Source organism: Andrographis paniculata, unplaced genomic scaffold (assembly GCF_009805555.1).
Source record: "Andrographis paniculata isolate CXL003 unplaced genomic scaffold, ASM980555v1 Contig59END, whole genome shotgun sequence".
NCBI lineage: Eukaryota > Viridiplantae > Streptophyta > Magnoliopsida > Lamiales > Acanthaceae > Andrographis > Andrographis paniculata.
In genome coordinates, this window is record NW_026137594.1 from 3672476 (window position 1) to 3690420 (window position 17945).

Below are 17945 nucleotides of genomic sequence, written 5' to 3' on the forward strand. Positions count from 1 at the left end.
TGGATTGGGGAATACTAATAATAATAATTCATTTTTATAGATATTTTGGGATTACGACTGAGTGACTACAGACAAAGCAACCTTCTCTTCTCTGTTCCCTAATGCCAAAATTTATTTATTTATAATATATATATATATATATATATATGTATGTATATGATGTAAGGTGAGGTGGGGGTTTGAACAATATGTTGTTACTTTGATATAGATGCATGAATGAATACAGTCTTTAATTCTAATAAATGAAATAATTTACTAGTAATTCAGATTCAGATTATATCATCAATTAGATTTAATTGCATTATATTCCTCTATTTGATACATATTATTTTATTACAAAAATAAAAAATGACAAACAAATATGATAGAGTGGATCTCATTTTATTAAAAAAAATGACAAAAAAGTAACGTATAAAAATTGTACACACTCAAAATTAATTGGACCGGTTCAACACAAGTGTAGCCCAAATCTTCGAGGTTCGCAGTCCAACAGAAGGTCCAGATCAGCGAGTGAGCCGAGACTAGCCCAAGGACCATTTGAAGTAGTCGAAAGAAGGTGGAAGTAAAGGTGGTTGGAGTTGTTGAGAATAATTAGGGATAATATCTTATTCAAACAGAATTAAAAAAACAAAATAAATATCCAAGGGTAGAACCAGAAGAAGAGACGGCCAATCATCATGAATCTTCTTCATTTTTTTTCATAATTTTTCTCTACATTATTTTCTTGTAATTTTTTTAGATTTTCACAATTTTCTTCGATTAATTCAAATTTAATTTTCAGCTTCGTTCTTATTTATTTACCTTCTTCTTTTTTTTTTTGTTAATTATTCGGATCCTTTATTGAGGAGGCCGAGGAACCCTTCAAACAAATCAATTCCGACAGGCTTTTCCAATTAAACCGTTGGTGGCGATTTTTTTACGATAACAAAACTCTACAGGGACGGCTTTTAGTAAGTACATTTAAATTACAATTTCATTATTATTAATAATAATAATGATAATAATAATAATAATAATAAGTTTTAGCTTTTAATAAGTACATTTAAATTACAATTTCATTAATTATATCAATTAATATAATTATTTAATATCAATTATAATGAAAATTTTGAAAAATTTAATCATCCATTAATTGTGGGTATAAATAAAAATAATAAAAATTACATTTCAAAATTATTACATTTTTATTACCTTTAATTAAGAGTATAAATAGACAAGATTATAATTTACTTTAATCATAAAATTAAATCAATTATTTTATTATCTTTAAAAATATATTAAATATAATTTTATTAGTTATAGTATACTTAATAACATTTAATACATATTTATTTTATTAAAAAAATCAAAATATTAAAACAAATAAAAAAAAATTGACAAAATAGATTTGGTAGGGTAATCCTATACCGATCACTTTTATATATATAGATTATGAGGTGTTTCGTACCAAAAAAATAATAATAATAAAATTGGAATAAAAAATAAAAATAATACTAATTTTCTGCTTTTATTTTTCACACGTGTAGAGAAATGTAAATAAATAAAAGTTGATAACTTAAATTGTGTGTTTATATGTTTATTTTTTTATTTTTTTTACTGTTTAATATTTATAATTTTTTATAAAAAGATATTACTCTTTTTATCCCTTTAAAAAGTAAATATTTATTTTTTTAAAAAAATTTAATAAATATTTCATTTGAATGACAATAGATAATTTTAATATGTTAAAAATAATTTTATCTTTATAATTTTTAAAATTAATTTGAATTGATGTAAATAAATATAAATGTGAGATATTTGTCATATACAGTGTGGTTCATATATACTTTAAAAAAATAATAAATAAATAAAAATTGATGCATATTTGGACAACAAAAAGTACGAAGGAAGTATTTCGATCTCATGAAAATCACATTTAAATTATTACTAAAAAAAATTTAAAAAAAATCATTAATAAAAGTATGAGTATTCACATATTCTTAATTCATTGAACTTTCTCTTATTCATTATTTGAGATCCTCAATTCATTGAAAATTTCTTTTAATTTATTTTTCACTCCTAATATATAAGTCATTTTGAATTGTTTAATTTAGATCGTTGCAATTTTTTTTAATATTTTTAATTGACTTACTTTACGTTACCAAGCAAAAGAAAAACATATCATTCTCTCTTTTTTTTTTTTTTACAATTTTATTACCTAATCATTTCTTTATGATTTTTTCCACGAAAGGCACTTTGGGTGTGTTTGTTTGGGAATTTGAATTTTGAGTTGAGATTTAAATAGTAAAATTTTTTAATTTGAATAGTGGTATAATATGATATAAATAGGTATTAATGTGATATTTTAAATATACAAAATAAATTTTTAATTTAATATTGTTTAAGAAAAACTTTTTTTTTTTTTTTTTTTGGAATAGTAAATTTTGGAAATTTTTTCCAAAACAAACACTTCAACATTATTAAATTAGATGGAATTGATGGTGTGAACACGTGACCCTGCCTGGCTGAAGAAATTACTATTTTATTGTTAAAAACACGCTCTTCAATTCCTCGTATAAATTGACTTATGAGTCTTGCATTGACGGACCATAATTAATTATTAGTAAATAATTAAAAAAATATATTAATAAAAATAATTATTATATAGTAAGAATAATTATATATTAAAATTAGAATAATTAAATAGTTTAATTAAAATTAAAAAAATTATAAAATTCAAAATGTGATTAATGTGTACATTATATTTAAAAAAATAGCAAATTATATGAAACGAACGAAAATAGAAAATATGAATAAATTATGTGGAATAGAGGGAGTAGTATTATATTGTATTAATCTATTTCCCAACATATATATAGGGGTGTCAAAAGTAAACTCGACCCGAAAAACTAAATCCGTTCGACCTGAAATTTTTCAGGTTCGGGTTTGGGTATTTCGGGTTTGAAAAAAATCAGGTCGACCCGAACCTGAAACGAAAAAAATTCGTGTCGTGTTCGGGTCGTGTTTCGGATTGACCTGATAACCTGAAATATCAAAATCAGGTTAGGTTTTGGGTTTCGTGTTTCGTGTTGACCTGAAATTTTTATTATTATTATTTTAATTTATAATATTTATATTATTTTAAATATAAAATAATATAAAAATTAAAATAAAAATGATATTTTTTAGGTTAATTTAATTTTTTTAAAATTTTTGGGTCTGTTTCGTGTCGGGTTCGTATCGGGTTTGTTCGAGTTTCGGGTGACCTGAAACTAATTCAGGTCAACCTGAACCCGACCTGAAAGAATTCGTGTAGTGTTCGGGTCTAGGGTTTCAGGTCAGATTCGGGTTCGGGTCGGGTTCGGATTGACAGTTTCTTTGTTATCCTTATGGCTCAACCCGACACGAACACAACCCAAAAACACGAATTGACACCTCTATATATATATATATATTTATATGACTTATATTCATTTAACAAACAATAATAGTACTATGTTGTTATATATGCATTAATGATTGTCTCTATAATGTATAAATAAATAAATATATTTTCTTAAATTTAAGTTCTTAAATAAATAAATGATATGTATGTATTTAGTTTTGGGGTGACTAAGGGTGTAAACTTTATTACATACATAGAGTTAATTACAGCATGTGTTTCCTGGAAGGGTGACAGGTAATGACCACGGCTCTACAACAAGAACAACTTACTTCGAGAAATTTCAGATCTCAATTAAATCAAATTTCCTAAAACTAGTCTGTATATATAATTTTATTCACTACTTAATTTGGTGTTTTTACTTTTTAAATTATTTTATTATACAATTCTTACAATTATATATATATACACACTTAAAATATTATTGGGTGTTTGACAAATAGTTTTTTGAAGAGCTTTTTAGCTTATTGGACAGCTTTTAGTTATTTGACCAATCAAAAAGCTAATTTAGGTGTTTGGTAAATTATCTTTTTGGAACCAAAAAGCTAATTTCTGAAAAGCTAACTTACCCAACGTTTTGAAATAGCTTTTTCTGTTAAAAAAATTTTATTCATTGTATGCCCTTAATAATTTATTATGCATTTTACGACAAATAAATATATTTTTATTATATTAGAATATTTTATTATAATATAGTTTTACTTTTATAAATTTAAAATAATTAATTTTTATATAAAAATTATTTTAATTGTAAAATATATAAATTTATTAAAATCAACATAAAATATAAAATATGAATATTAATAATTTATTTTTATATTAAAATTACATTATATAAATTTTATACTAAAAATAAATTAAATTTATTGAAAATTATAAATATAATGAACTAATCGATAATTAACATAATAAATATATACACGAAAAATTTATTATTTTATATTTTACATCATTTTCAATAAAAAAAAACTATTTATATAGTTTAATAAAAATATATTATTTTTTAAAATCTAACTCTAATAAAAATAAATACTTTTATAACACTTTTATAATTTTCAATAACTAATAACAAAAAATTTTAAACATTCTAAACTCAAAATAACATAATTAATATATTAGAAATAAAAATAAAATAGAAATGTCCTCAATTGTCATTGTACGTATAAACAGCTAATATCAAACAGTTATTTTATCAAACATTTTAAAACAGTTAATCAAATCAGCTAGTCAAACCAACTAATTGAATCAACTAACAACTATCAGCTAATTGAATAGCTAACAATTAATCGCCAAATACACCATATATCTCAATCACTATCAAATAATAATAATAAAAAAATTAAAAATAGATAATGAATATGAATATATAGTAATAATATTATGGGCTTGTTCGCTTACTGGTTTTTTTTTTTTTTAAATAATTTTTTATAAATATTATTAAAAAAATACAATGTATATATATATTAACATAATGTATGTATATATAATACTTTGTTCGTCAAGATTTACATTTACTTTTTACATTATTGTATCTAATATTAATTTTATATACAAATGTCTTTCTATTAGTATGATAAGACATTAATTGAAATATTTTTGTAATTTTTTTTTTAATTTGTATTATGTTTAGATACTATAATTAATATTAAAAGATGCAACATGCAAAAAATAATCATACACTAATATTAAAATACTCTTAACTTTTATCTAAATTAAAAACATACTATTACACGTACAATTACTTTATAAAAAAAATAAAAATTAAAAGACAAATATGTAAAATCTCTTACATCCTTTCACTAACCAATAAAAAATTATAATTTTTTAATTTATTTCAAAATTCCAAATGATACATTTCAAAAAGATGGAGGGAGTATTAATTATAGTTATTATTATTATTATTATTTTTTCCGTCCAATTGAAAGGTTACCATTTTCTATTTTCCGTCTGTCCCAAAACAAGGTTACTATTTATTATCTACTTAACATAATAAATATCCTTTCAACTTACAATATAATAGACAAATGTCATTACTTTTATATTACACCATACTAATAGGGTATTTTTGTCTTTCTACTATAATTCAATATAATACTTATATTTAAAAATTTACGTGCAAAAAATAAACATCATCCTTCCAATAGGACGGATGGAGTATTATTATTAGCAGTAGTAGTAGTAGTAGTAGAAGGGTTAGTTACTTAGTTGATCATGGGATTTAGTATTTTTTATGAACAAATAGTTGTCAATCACTGACATCAACTGATTTGTTGTTGGATGCACAGGAAACAAAATTAGAGAAGTAATTTTTGTCTTTCTCCTTTGTCCCATTTAAATTAAAATTATTATTTTCTTTGTCAATCATCTCCCTCTCCAACTATAATAATCCTAAGAAAAAATTATTATCATTATTATTGTTATTGAGAAAAAGACTAGGAAAAATTATTCAAATTAAAATTAAACCCAACAATCATTCAAATTAAATTAAATGTGAACAGCATCACAGAATTCACATTTATCTACACCATCACCCTCATGACTACTATTATCTTTGTATTCATGTAAAATAATTTCAAACGAATGTTCTCATTAGAAAAAAAAATGTCAATAATTTAATTTTGTGTGTTTCATTATATGTGTAATGTAATTCTCTACTTAATTTTTTTAAAAATATATAATATATTTAAATAACTAATTTTGTACAAAAAATTGTTAAAATTATTGCACAAATATATGTATATATATTGGCGTAATGTTGAGTCTCTAAATGGCCCAATTGGGCCTATCCTGAATCCATTTCAACCACAATGGGCTGGGCTTAAAATTACATGCCAGTCTGTTTGGGCTCGATATTCTATTCTGGTGAGGCCTATAAAGATATGGTATCATGGGTGTTTGGCAATTAGTTCTTGGCTAAATCAAGAGTCTCTTATTTGATTCTATTAGCTGGTTTCACTAGTTGAATATATTTGTTAAAATAACAAAAAAGTAATCTAATCCATGAATTGTGAACAAGAGTGAGGAACACGTACACTCTAATCTTATTGATTAAGAGCACAACGGTGTACACAGACAGCGAGATAAAAACAGTATGTACTCGCTACGGTCGCAAAGGACCAGATCAAAGATCAACACAATCAACACATAAAGCAGCTGTGTTCTCACAGGAACATACAAACTAGTTCACAGCTAATCACAAGCCAACAAATAATCAAATGATGTAAAAGATAACAATACAACCAGATTTAATTCATTCCAAGAGACAATCATCACTTTAGCTGCTTTCCAAAAAGTCTGGTACACCAAACCTTAGATTCAATCACAGAAAGTCACCAAATCAACCTTGTAACCTGCGGAGGGAAAAGATATGAAAGAAGTAACACAATAATAGATGTAAGTGAGAAATTAAACGCAAATGAGATGAAGAAAAATCGATGCGGAAATAGATTTGAGAGCGAACGAAGGCGAAAACGACATGAAGCGATTCAATTAATCGCGTGCAAAAAGATCGTGCACAAGTGAGGAAAGTGTACGAGATAGCAGTGAAACAATGGGAAGATGGAGTGTATTACATGCTCTGTGTGTGAAGTAGGTGTATGGAGGAAGATTGAAAATGGGGATGGTGTGCACAGTGCATTCCCGTGAGTGAAGAAAGATGGAGGCGTGAGTGATGGTGATGATTTCTTATTCTGCCTTATTAAGGCTAAAGGTATATATATATATATATATATATATATAGATATATATAGAGTATAATGGGTCCAGCCCAATGTGAGACCAAATGTAAGGCCCAGATAAGTGTATCATGGTTTTAACAATATTAGATGTTTGTATTAAAGTGTTTTGATAAAATAACAGTTTAATATTAGCTATTTAAACCATTCTTTCTATGCTTATAATGTTTTGAATTTTTTTTTTAATTACTTATTAAGATTATGAAAGTTCTATTAAAATATTTGTTTACGTGAGAAAATTAATATATTTTTAATAAAAATATATAAATATATATATATTAGAAATAGTATAAAATTTTTAAAAATAAATAATTTGTATATGTATTTTTATTAATTTAAAATTTTAACTAAATTTATTCAATATATCTGTCAATATTAAAAAGATTATGACAAAAATATATAGTATATATAAATAAATTAATAATATTAATATTTTTTATTGTCTTTATTTAAACAAATATAAAAATTTTACAAATAGAACAATTTTTTATATAATTTTAATTAATTTAATTTTATAAAGTAAATTTATAGTTTATTAAAAGAAAATATATTAAAAATAATTAAATATTGCAATGAAAAATATATTAATATGTTAAAAGGATGAATTATTTTAACGACAAAATAAAAAACAAAACATCTATTCTAAGACATTAAAATATACATTGTTTCAAAAATTAAATTTTGGATACAATAAGATATTTGAAAAAGCTAATATACCAATCACTCTCCTAATCCTACCACTTCCATAATCATGTGTCATATTTATTAATAAATAAATAAATTGATAAAGTTGGTAGATAGAAATTAATCATTTATTTTTTATTTTCTTATTACTATTTTTATAATTTCCTTTTTAATATAAGTAAATTCATATATAAATATCAAAATACTGTTTATTTTTCAATAATAGTATTTGTCGCATTTGGAAGGCTATAAACTTTGCTATGCTTATAGTATTATATTATTATAAATGGCCGAATCAGCATATGCTATATATGCTATGCTTATAGTATTATATTATTATAAATGGCCGAATCAGCATATGCTATATATATAATATATCAAATATAGTGATCACCCATATAATATATATTGATCCAAATCATGAGCTGTCCTTTGTATGTACTATGTCGTTGTTTGTCATTATTCGCACAGTAACAACCGCCAAAAAAATTAAATACAATACTACTATCGGCTAACCGATTCCTATCATTTCCCAATTCTCCCTCCTTCTTCCTCATCATCATCATATTAATAACCCTAACCGCTTATGATGTCACTCCCTTTCTTAGTTTCCATTTTGCACCTCTATAAATGTCACACTCCCAACCAACTTCTCCTCACATCCTCAAATTACAGTCACCGCTGTAACAACAAACCACATCAATCTATACCAATGAAGGGAGTGTTCTTGGCCGTCCTGGTCGTGTTCTGTCTTACAACGGCGCCAGCTGACGCTGTGTCGTGTGGCGACGTCCAGGCTCAACTCGCACCCTGCCTCTCATACATCACAGCCGGCGGCAACCCCACCGCCACATGCTGCAATGGGGTGAAGACCCTTTCCGGCGGCCTTCGGTCCCCGCAGGACAGACAGGAGGCCTGCCGTTGCATGAAGGCTGCTGCGGCCACCTTCAACGTGCAGCCCGATGTAGCCTCCAGCCTCGCCTCAAAGTGTGGAGTTTCTGTCGGGGTTTCCATCAGTCCCAATATTGACTGCAGCCAGTAAGTACAGTGCTATTATATATTTTTCTACTGCAAATCATATATATAATTTTGTTAATGCTATTGCATTCAAATCGGTTGCAGGATTTCTTAAATGGGACAGCAATTGAAGAAAATAAATAGACAGAGGGAAAGCTTCAATATGGACTTCTTCCTCCTATATATATATGAAAAGATGAAGAACTGTGGCTAGGGGCTTTCCCTCGAGCTGTTAATATATATTTATTCTGTCATGTCCATCTCATTGAAATAAAATCACATTTTTTTCTAATGCTTGTTAGTATTTGTAAGTCAATAATATGACAGAATTCTCTAAATCAATCACCAAATAGCCATACAAGCAATTGAAATTGAAAAGGAAAGTGAAAATACACGACCTTCACCTGAAAATCACAACAATGATCATGGTAAAATATTACAAAAAAGAAAAAAGAAAATGAAAATATAAAAGCAAGTTGAACTTGATGCTAAAAAACTACAATATTCAACACACATTCTGCGCGTGGTTCAACAAATCTATATACACAACATGATTCAAAACGTTTTTACACTATAATTCAATATTAGTACTAATATGTTATATGGTTCAATATATAATTCATTTTATATGGTCTGACATTTTTTGTATGTGATTCAGAGATTTGATTAAGTGGTTCAATAGATTTACTAATCTCTAAACAACACCATTATGAAATAAATTCAAGATATTATATAAAACCAATACAAAGTACAAAGTTCTCAATATCTCCCAAAATTCTTTATCTGCCAATTCTAAATTGTGTATGTAGAATCAGGATTAAATACTATTAAATATAATATTAAACAGATTACAGTTCAATGTAACAATATATGCACGTAAATGGACGCATCAGCGACATCTTTCACAAAGCATGGAAAAAAGGCAAAAAAATCAAATACAAAATCAATTTCTAAGAATCTTGAGATGCAGCAGACATACCTGATTGGAGGTTACGTTAATGACAAGTATGTATATCATGGTACAACAATAATTGTCTTCACTTTAGTAGAAAATAAGGATTGAATTCGACCCAAATGGAATTGCTGTCTTTCCACTTCTGGCTTAGATTAGCAGCACTTTCACCCAAAGAGTTGATGACTATGGCATACAAGTTGGAGATCAAGGGGTTGCCGAGGAAGGGGCGAATAGCGTCCTCAAGGGCAGACACTTCCATCATCATCTGATAGCTACTCTCTGGTTCCATCTTCAAGATGCAGTTAGACAGGGCACAAAATGCAAGCAAATTTGCATACAAAGGTAGAAATGCATCCTTGTGATTGCAAACTCCGCCAATCCAGTCGGCACTCTCCCCTTTCCCCATATGCTCGTGGATGAAACGCATCAACTGTTCGAAAAACCTGCTTCTCCATTTGTATAAAAGATCCCTTGCCTTGGGTTTTGAAATCTGAACATCTTCTATCTGTGAGCAGCAAATCTGACATATCAACAGCTTCTCTTCATGATAGTTATCAATCTCCTTGTCAAAAACACGTCTGACAAGGTCGCCTGACACAGTGTAGTTCGCATTGTTGGCAGTATTCATGACCCAGCCACACAGATAATCCAGATAATCGAGCCACGCACCAAACACACTCGACAAATATTTGAAACATGATTCAATCACTTTCTCAACTTGGCAGGAAGACACAGAAGGACCACTGTTTTGATTTGTTATTATAGATAGGAAATGCTTCTGGACGTCTAAAGCAAGTCTCTTCCTGATGCCCACATCTTCATCTTCAAGAAGCTTTATACATGTCACCCATAGATCAAGTACCTTATGCGCAAACAGTCCAATGGACTCTTCTGACTTTAAACTTGAAAGAATATTTCTATCAGAAACTGGGTAGCTGGAAACTAAGGGACCGAGAACATCTGCATGGGCCAGCAGACCAGAGGCAACCAAAGATTCCGCAGCTGCCTTTCGCATGTTTACTGGCTCTGATGCATCACTTTTTCGTTCAATGAGTTTCACAAAGTAACTCAACGAATCATAGAAATCAGAAAATGAACTACTTTGATCTACTTGGATTGGCCCGGTTGATTTACCCATTTCAGAAATAGAGCTCAGATATAAGTTTGAAATTTGCTTGATGCATATCCCCAAGATGCAGATGAGTGATTCTCGAGTCTTTGCATGCCTTGTGATCGCAAGCAGGGAAACCAACTGCTTCCATAAATGGAATACAAACACCCAGTCCATACTCCAAATATATCTCGGTCCTGAACTTGGTTGGCTCTCACCTTGAAATTCAAGTGAGTTCCAAATGTAGAGGATTTTGACAAGGTAACGCATGCATTTGTGGTGTTTCTCAGAAGCCATAAGCTTTGTCAGTGTGTCTTGAAGATTGATATTGGCCAACAATATGTTCATAGCCTCACAATAGAATGGATCCTCATAGCAGTCGCCAGACAACTCTTTCCCCTTCAAGAACAAATAAAGCCACTTTAGTGTAGCAATCCTTACTTCATATGATGCATCAGACATGGAGCGGATCAATCTCTCTTGGAACCCAGTGAAGGCAACCTCCACTCCAACTATTCTTGATGAAGGAGAAGGCAAAGAGAAAAGCCTACGTGCTAGAACAACATCCTCTGCTGCATCTTTTGATGTTTGCAAAACACAATTGAAATAGGATGTGGCAGCCTGCTTACGAAGCTCTTGAATAGTCGGATCAAAATATGACCAGCCAGAAGCATGTTCTAAATCAAGGCATTCTGAGGATAACTCCCAGAGGAGGCTCCATATGACACCAGCACTTTGTTGCCCTTGGCAGGATCTTGCAATGCTGAGCATATTATCGAGAACTTTTAGCATGGAGCTATTCAAGATGGGGCAGGGACACCATTGTGGTCTTCCAATCCATTGGCGGGCTGCTAAGATTTCACCAAGTTTGTGGAGAACTTTATCCTGTTTAGAGGAGTCAGCCAGGTTTCTGCAATTGATGTCGACAAGAGCGTTCAGCTGTAGCAACATTCCATGAATTGCATTGAAAGAAAAGGGCATATTGTTTGCTGAGTCTGAGGTAGTTGATGAATCCGAAGTTCTGTTATGGATTTCTTCACATGGTAACTCTGAGGCGATATTGAGCATAACCTCTTGCAGTTTTTCATTGGAAACCAGACCCACCAAAGCTCCAGATGCAAGCACACGAATCCGAAAATTTCTCTGGACAGCACACCTCCTGATGAAAGGCATAAAGAGGAAAGGGTCCAAAGGGTCTCCAGTTTCGCTTGAAAGAGGTGAGGGTTTAAGACGTGACAATAATATCAACATTGGACATAAGCTGGGATGGACAACATTTATCAGGTTGGAATTAGACTTCAACTGTTCCGATGATCCATTCAAAAGCAATGCAGTAGCCACTTGCAGTTCGTTGAACAAAAATGGGTGCAATGCAGGGTACCTTCAGGCATAGAAAAGAGAGATGAGTCAGTATATTCATGGTTAAAACATGCAGAATAATGAAAATTCTCCCCTATTTCTTTGTTGAGAAATGCGAAAGGGTAAAAAAGGATCATATACAGTTCCTGAATTTGACAGACAAAACTCACCGGTGAAAAAATTCAAGGCCAGTTATAGCTCGCCTTGCAGATTCTCTTTTCTGTATGTTAAGAAATCCAACCATGCGCCGTACCAAAGCAGTATATGCCAGGCAAGCACTGTTACGAACCTCCCAGTACGGAGAAGAGAATGAGCGTACAGCCAATATCAAAGCCTCAGCACAGAAGCCTGAGGTATCAGTGGCTAGGTTTGTATCATTAAAAGCTGCCCTAAGCACATTGAAAGCATGCACAGTAGGTACAACACCTTCATCCCGAAACTTTGACAATTCACTATTTGTACCAGGAAGAGGGGTACAACTGGTTTCCTGGCTTGACTTTGATCTGCATATGTTATTGGTATCGCACATTGCATTGTGTTGATTAGCTAAAGACTCCTTAATTACATCAATTAGCCAGTATAATGCCTTTGGGAGTAGTCTCTTCGGTGTTCCCTCTGGCTCTGAAAGAAAAAATGCAATAAATGCAGCAGGAATGCCAGCACTTCTTCTCAACAGATCATCCACTGTCTGTCCCTTGGCCACAGTTCTTTCCATCAGTTTCTCCATCCAAGATTCAGTCAACTTACATAGCCTGTAAATGAAATGGTAGTACCAACACATGGAAATTCAAAACTTCCAATAATTAGGAAAAAATCATTTACACACTATGGCTAGTGTGACTACTGGCTATTGCCTTGTCAACACAAAAAAATAGATGCATTGCAAACAATACCTTGAATCATCCGAGCAAAGCAATCGGTTGCAAAGTGCAGTGAACCCAGCCCTTGTCTTGTCGATTGCACCATTATGTTTCATCTTGACAAGGACTTCTAGAAAATGGTTGCCTATTGTCTCGAGTTGCTTAAGATTAAGCATCCCATCGGATACTGGAAGATATTCATCAGTTGTGGTGTTCACCGTGTTCTTCAAATCACCAGAAGTAGGCAAAGGAACTTTTCTGGTTAAGGTTCCCAGTAGAAGGCTCAACTGGATATGGAAGAAAGATAAGTAAGTACTAAATTCTTCTGAGGATTTGCAAGACAAATTGCAATATCTTTCTTTGAGAATTACAAGAATGAAGAGCCAATACCACAGGTTAACCAAGATAGGACACTAAAACCCCACACAAAGGTTTCAACAAAATAGCGGATAGAATTATACCTCTTTCATGGCAAGCCAACACCCAACCATAACAATCTGTTCAGATGACCTGATCTCATCCGCACCATTTTTATCTTCATCTGAGCTCTGCAATTTCTGGCCAGATGAATCAATCTCATCTGGACTTTCCAAAAGAAATGACTCCTCATCCACCATTTCTTCCATATCTTCAGGTATGTGCCATGCATCAGCAGAGACTACCCAAAGGGCCAAGGATGTAATTCGCATGACTAATTCCAAGAGCCTTTCTAGTGCATGCTTCATGTCAGCAAAGCTATCCAAAAACACATTAGAATCCCAATCAAGTTCTTCGAATGTATATCGGAGTGTGAGCAATATGCCATGCACAAAACTATTCTTGCATGCTTCTAAAAGATTCTTTTCAGCATCTTCTACAGAAGAAAGCAACCAATCAATAAGTGATATCACATAACTCACAACAGGAGAGTTTGACTTGCCATTTCGACCAGACCCATTTGGAAGGTTGGCCGCTGAAGCTAAAGAAACGACATTGCTTGATGGTTCAACAATCCAACCTAGTTCTTCGACATACTTCCTAAAAAAAAGCCGAAGGGTTAGAGCTCCAGCATCACTTTCTCGGACACGGGGACTGCAGACTAGCTTTTTCGCCCAAATAATTGCCTCCCTGACCAAGTCTGGACCAGCGAACCCAGGAAGAAGGGTTGGAAAATTAAGTAAAATACGAAATGAACTCACTCTCAGTCGATCCCAACTATCCACAATCGATCCAACTAGCTGCAAAGTTGAATTGGGTGAAGTAAAACTTTTGCTGTAAGGATTCAGTGCATCCTCATTTCCCAGAGGCCAAACATTTAGCATTACTAATAGGAGATCCATAGCCATTATCTTTCTCTCATATGGAGCAGAAGGGTAACAGGAAAAAAATAAGAAACAGCTCAACCATTTTGTGAAATTGAAGAGATTCTTGGCCCTGAGTTTTATTGGATTTTCAGCTCCTGTATCTATGCAGAGTCCATTCACATCTCCAGAAGCATGAGGATTCCATGTGCCCTGCTTCAGTTGCCTCTCCAATGCGGTTCGAACCCGAGAAAAGAACTTTCTGAACAGACTATTCCACTTCATTTGAAAAGCACTAGAAGAACATCTCATGTTTAGTGGAATGGCTTGTCTCATCAAAATAAGTTCCAACGAAGAAGGAAGATGAGCAGTCTTGGGGTTCAAAAATAGAGTTTCAGCTGCATCCATACGGAGAGACTCATCCAAGTGGGTCAAAGCTAATATAAGCCACTTCACAGGAACTTTAACACTGGTATTCTTTATATTAACAACACACTGAAAATTGCAATCTTCCACATCAAGCACTGCTCCTTTGGATGACATGGGTGAAATTTCATTTTCATACAACTCAATGTCTCCTTCCATCAATGCAAGTACACGTGAAACCTTCAGTAAAGATATCAAAACAGAAATTTGTTGTTCCAGTTGGAGATCCAGACAGGAAGAACTGATTTCAGTATAATCAAACAATGGACCATCATCCCACTCTGTCCCAATTAATGCAAGCATATTAAATATACAGTCTACATCTAGTTCTAGTAACACAGGCAACGCATAAGTGCTCAAGTTGGAGCGTAGCTTTGCCACACCACAAGCAAGTCCATGCAGAAATGGAGGTAAGCAATGACTTCTGTATTTTGTATATCCATTGTTAACACCATCACTACTCCAATACTCATCTCTCAAACACTCCAAGAAACACTTCAAAAATGTAGTAGCAGCACAGCACACATCATCATCAATGTATGCATTTGCCGTTTCAAACACCAGGTCAGGATTCATGTTTAGTACTGCCTTAGCCCCTAACCTCCTTGTAACTGAAGCTAAAGGAACATATCTTCCTTTGCAACGTGGCCCCAGACAAAGAAGATCAGAAGCAATCTTCCTCAAGAACAACTTTGTAGTTTCACTACCCTCCGCCCACGGGAGGCTAGACAAGATATCTAAATATAAGTCAAAGATAAGGTGTACTTGTTTAACAGTTTGACTTAAAGGATCTTCCAAGTTATTCCATACAATCTTTAATATCCTTCCTCCCATCTCCTCAGGGATAGGATCATAACCATCCAAAACTCCATCAGTATCACTGTGTAGCAATGTTTTTATCTGCTGCAGGCATATTTGCATCACAGTTAATGCATGAAAATTAGAATGACTATCAGTAGGGTTTTCAGCAAAGCTACATAACTCAGGCAATATAGCATCATAGAGAATGGTCTTCACCGAGCAATCACCATCTCTAACATCTGTACAGCCACTCAGTGAATCATTACTCAAAACAAAAAGGTTATTAAGAACAGTTCTTGAAACTGCCGTCAGGATTCCTCTGATCAAACAAAGCCTACTCAATGCTGAACATTTAGAAATTTCGCCAACCAAATCACCCTTATACGGCATAGCTTTACCTAAAACAGCATTAAGTTCAATAGTAGAATGAGCAACATTTGTCTGATGAAAAAAGCCTTCCATTATAAACAAACCAAGTTCATCCGGAGACAAACACACCTGCAAGGCAGCAAAGAAACTCACACCAGCTGCCACAAAACAGTCCCTTGAAAATCCCTGCGACCTCAGAATTATCAAAATATTTGAGAAAGCCATTTCCAAGACACTTCCATCAATCAAACCCAACTCGTGATGTTTGGCTCCTGCATTAGAAAACTGGTCGGGGAAGCGTTGAAGCAAGTAATACAAACATGATAGTGCTTCCTGGCATTGCTCCATAACAATGGGGGAAGGCCTTGACAACTCATTTGTTTCAGTAACAACGCTGTGCAGCCCTAGAACCACATCCAAAGCCACCAGAACCGCGCACTGTTCGACAACTTGTACTAAATATCCTAATTTAGGTGTGCTCATCATCGACAGCGCAGCCCGTGAAACGCAGAATCTCTTTTTCCCATTTCTCCCGCTCTCGCCGCCGCCATACTCCTCGCACAGCTGCCGGAAACATTGCTCAATTAAACTCCGAAAGTTCTTGCACTTTGCCAAGACCGACGCTAGAGTCCTATGCAAAGGTAACGAGTTTTCTAGAAGAAGGATTTCTAAATAAAATCTGACAGCGCTAGAAATCAATTTCTCATCAGAGGTCGGGTCGGAGAGTAACTTCGAAAACTCTGCGGCAACTTTCTTGGCGTGTTCTAGCTGCGCATAAGTGGAGCTGAGTGAGATTAGGCGCTTCAATTCATCAAAGAAAGGAGAGGCATGAGGCGCTTGATTGAGTGCCAGAATAAACTCCGGCGGGAACACGACGGCGCTGTAAGTATAGCGGTGGCGGTGCTGTATCGCACGCCATTTGGCTGACATGGTTGCTGGAGCAGGAATGATTAGGCCAAAATCGTCGCGGCGGCCGGCCGGCGGCGGGAGGCGTTAGGGTTTAGGGCTTACAGCGTACGAACAAAACTAGTAATTTAATTTACTTTCTCAAATTCAAATAGTAAACTAATAAAACGAAACACACATAATGTGAAAATAATAATAATAATGAAGGCTAGTTATTTTCGTATTAATTATAATACATTTTTAAATATCATATACTCCCTTTACTCCCTAGGTATATTTTTTGAGTGATTGTATTTACCTTAAAAAAATATTTTTATATTTTATAAATTCTTTTATAAATATTATTCTATTATTAAAATTATAAGACACTAAGACTAGGGTTGGCAAACGGATCAAGTCGGGTTCAGGTTCGGGTTAGCTTAAACGGGTTACAAAACTTTTGATCTGAACTTAACCCATTTAATTAAATGGATTGATATTTGCAATCTTAATCTGACCTTTTATTAATCGGGTCAACCTAAATATGACTTATATAACCCGTTTAAATCTAAAAATTTTAAATTTTAATTTAAAACTACAATTTATACTAACAAAATTTTTAAATGTATAATATATATAAATATTAAAGCAAAAAATTATTTATTCATATTATAAAACCGATATTCAAGAATTGAATTAACAAACACTACGTAATAGTACATAACACAATCCTTTATTTTTTATTGTTTATTTTTATAAAATTGGTATTGTATTGATAAAATTAAAAAAAATATATTTAAATTTAAAATAATATTAATTAAACAGGTTAGACGGATTAATTTCAGGGCGAAAATGTAGACCTTAACCTGATCCATTTAATTAAATGAGTTAAATGAATTTGACCCAATTATTAATTGGGTCGAAAATCTCAATTCAAACCCAACTATTTCAGGTCAAGTTCGGATCAGATTATCAGGTCGGGTTAATTTTTGTCAGCCCTAACTAAGACAAAGAGCTCAAGTAGAGTTGACATCTTAAGGTAT

At 32.2% G+C, this 17945-nt stretch overlaps 2 protein-coding genes across 3 annotated transcripts; one reads left to right on the plus strand and one right to left on the minus strand.

Moving 5' to 3' along the window:
* Positions 1-8273: 8273 nt before the first annotated feature.
* LOC127257975 (non-specific lipid-transfer protein 1-like) lies at positions 8274-9148 on the plus strand. The gene is made up of 2 exons (XM_051284587.1): positions 8274-8877; positions 8962-9148. Exons 1-2 carry the CDS (start codon positions 8426-8428, stop codon positions 8969-8971), a joined length of 462 nt encoding a protein of 153 aa, XP_051140544.1. The 5' UTR covers positions 8274-8425; the 3' UTR covers positions 8972-9148.
* LOC127257974 (uncharacterized) lies at positions 8706-17055 on the minus strand. Of its 2 annotated transcripts, none has more exons than XM_051284585.1 (5): positions 13603-17055; positions 13175-13428; positions 12452-13033; positions 9836-12303; positions 8706-8868 (listed from the first exon to the last, which is right to left on the minus strand). In XM_051284585.1, exons 1-4 carry the CDS (start codon positions 16945-16947, stop codon positions 9894-9896), a joined length of 6591 nt encoding a protein of 2196 aa, XP_051140542.1. In that variant the 5' UTR covers positions 16948-17055; the 3' UTR covers positions 8706-8868; positions 9836-9893. The 2 variants fall into 2 exon arrangements, with proteins under 2 accessions (XP_051140542.1, XP_051140543.1); XM_051284586.1 differs by having other exon boundaries at positions 8706-8907.
* Between the last annotated feature and the right edge of the window lie 890 nt (positions 17056-17945).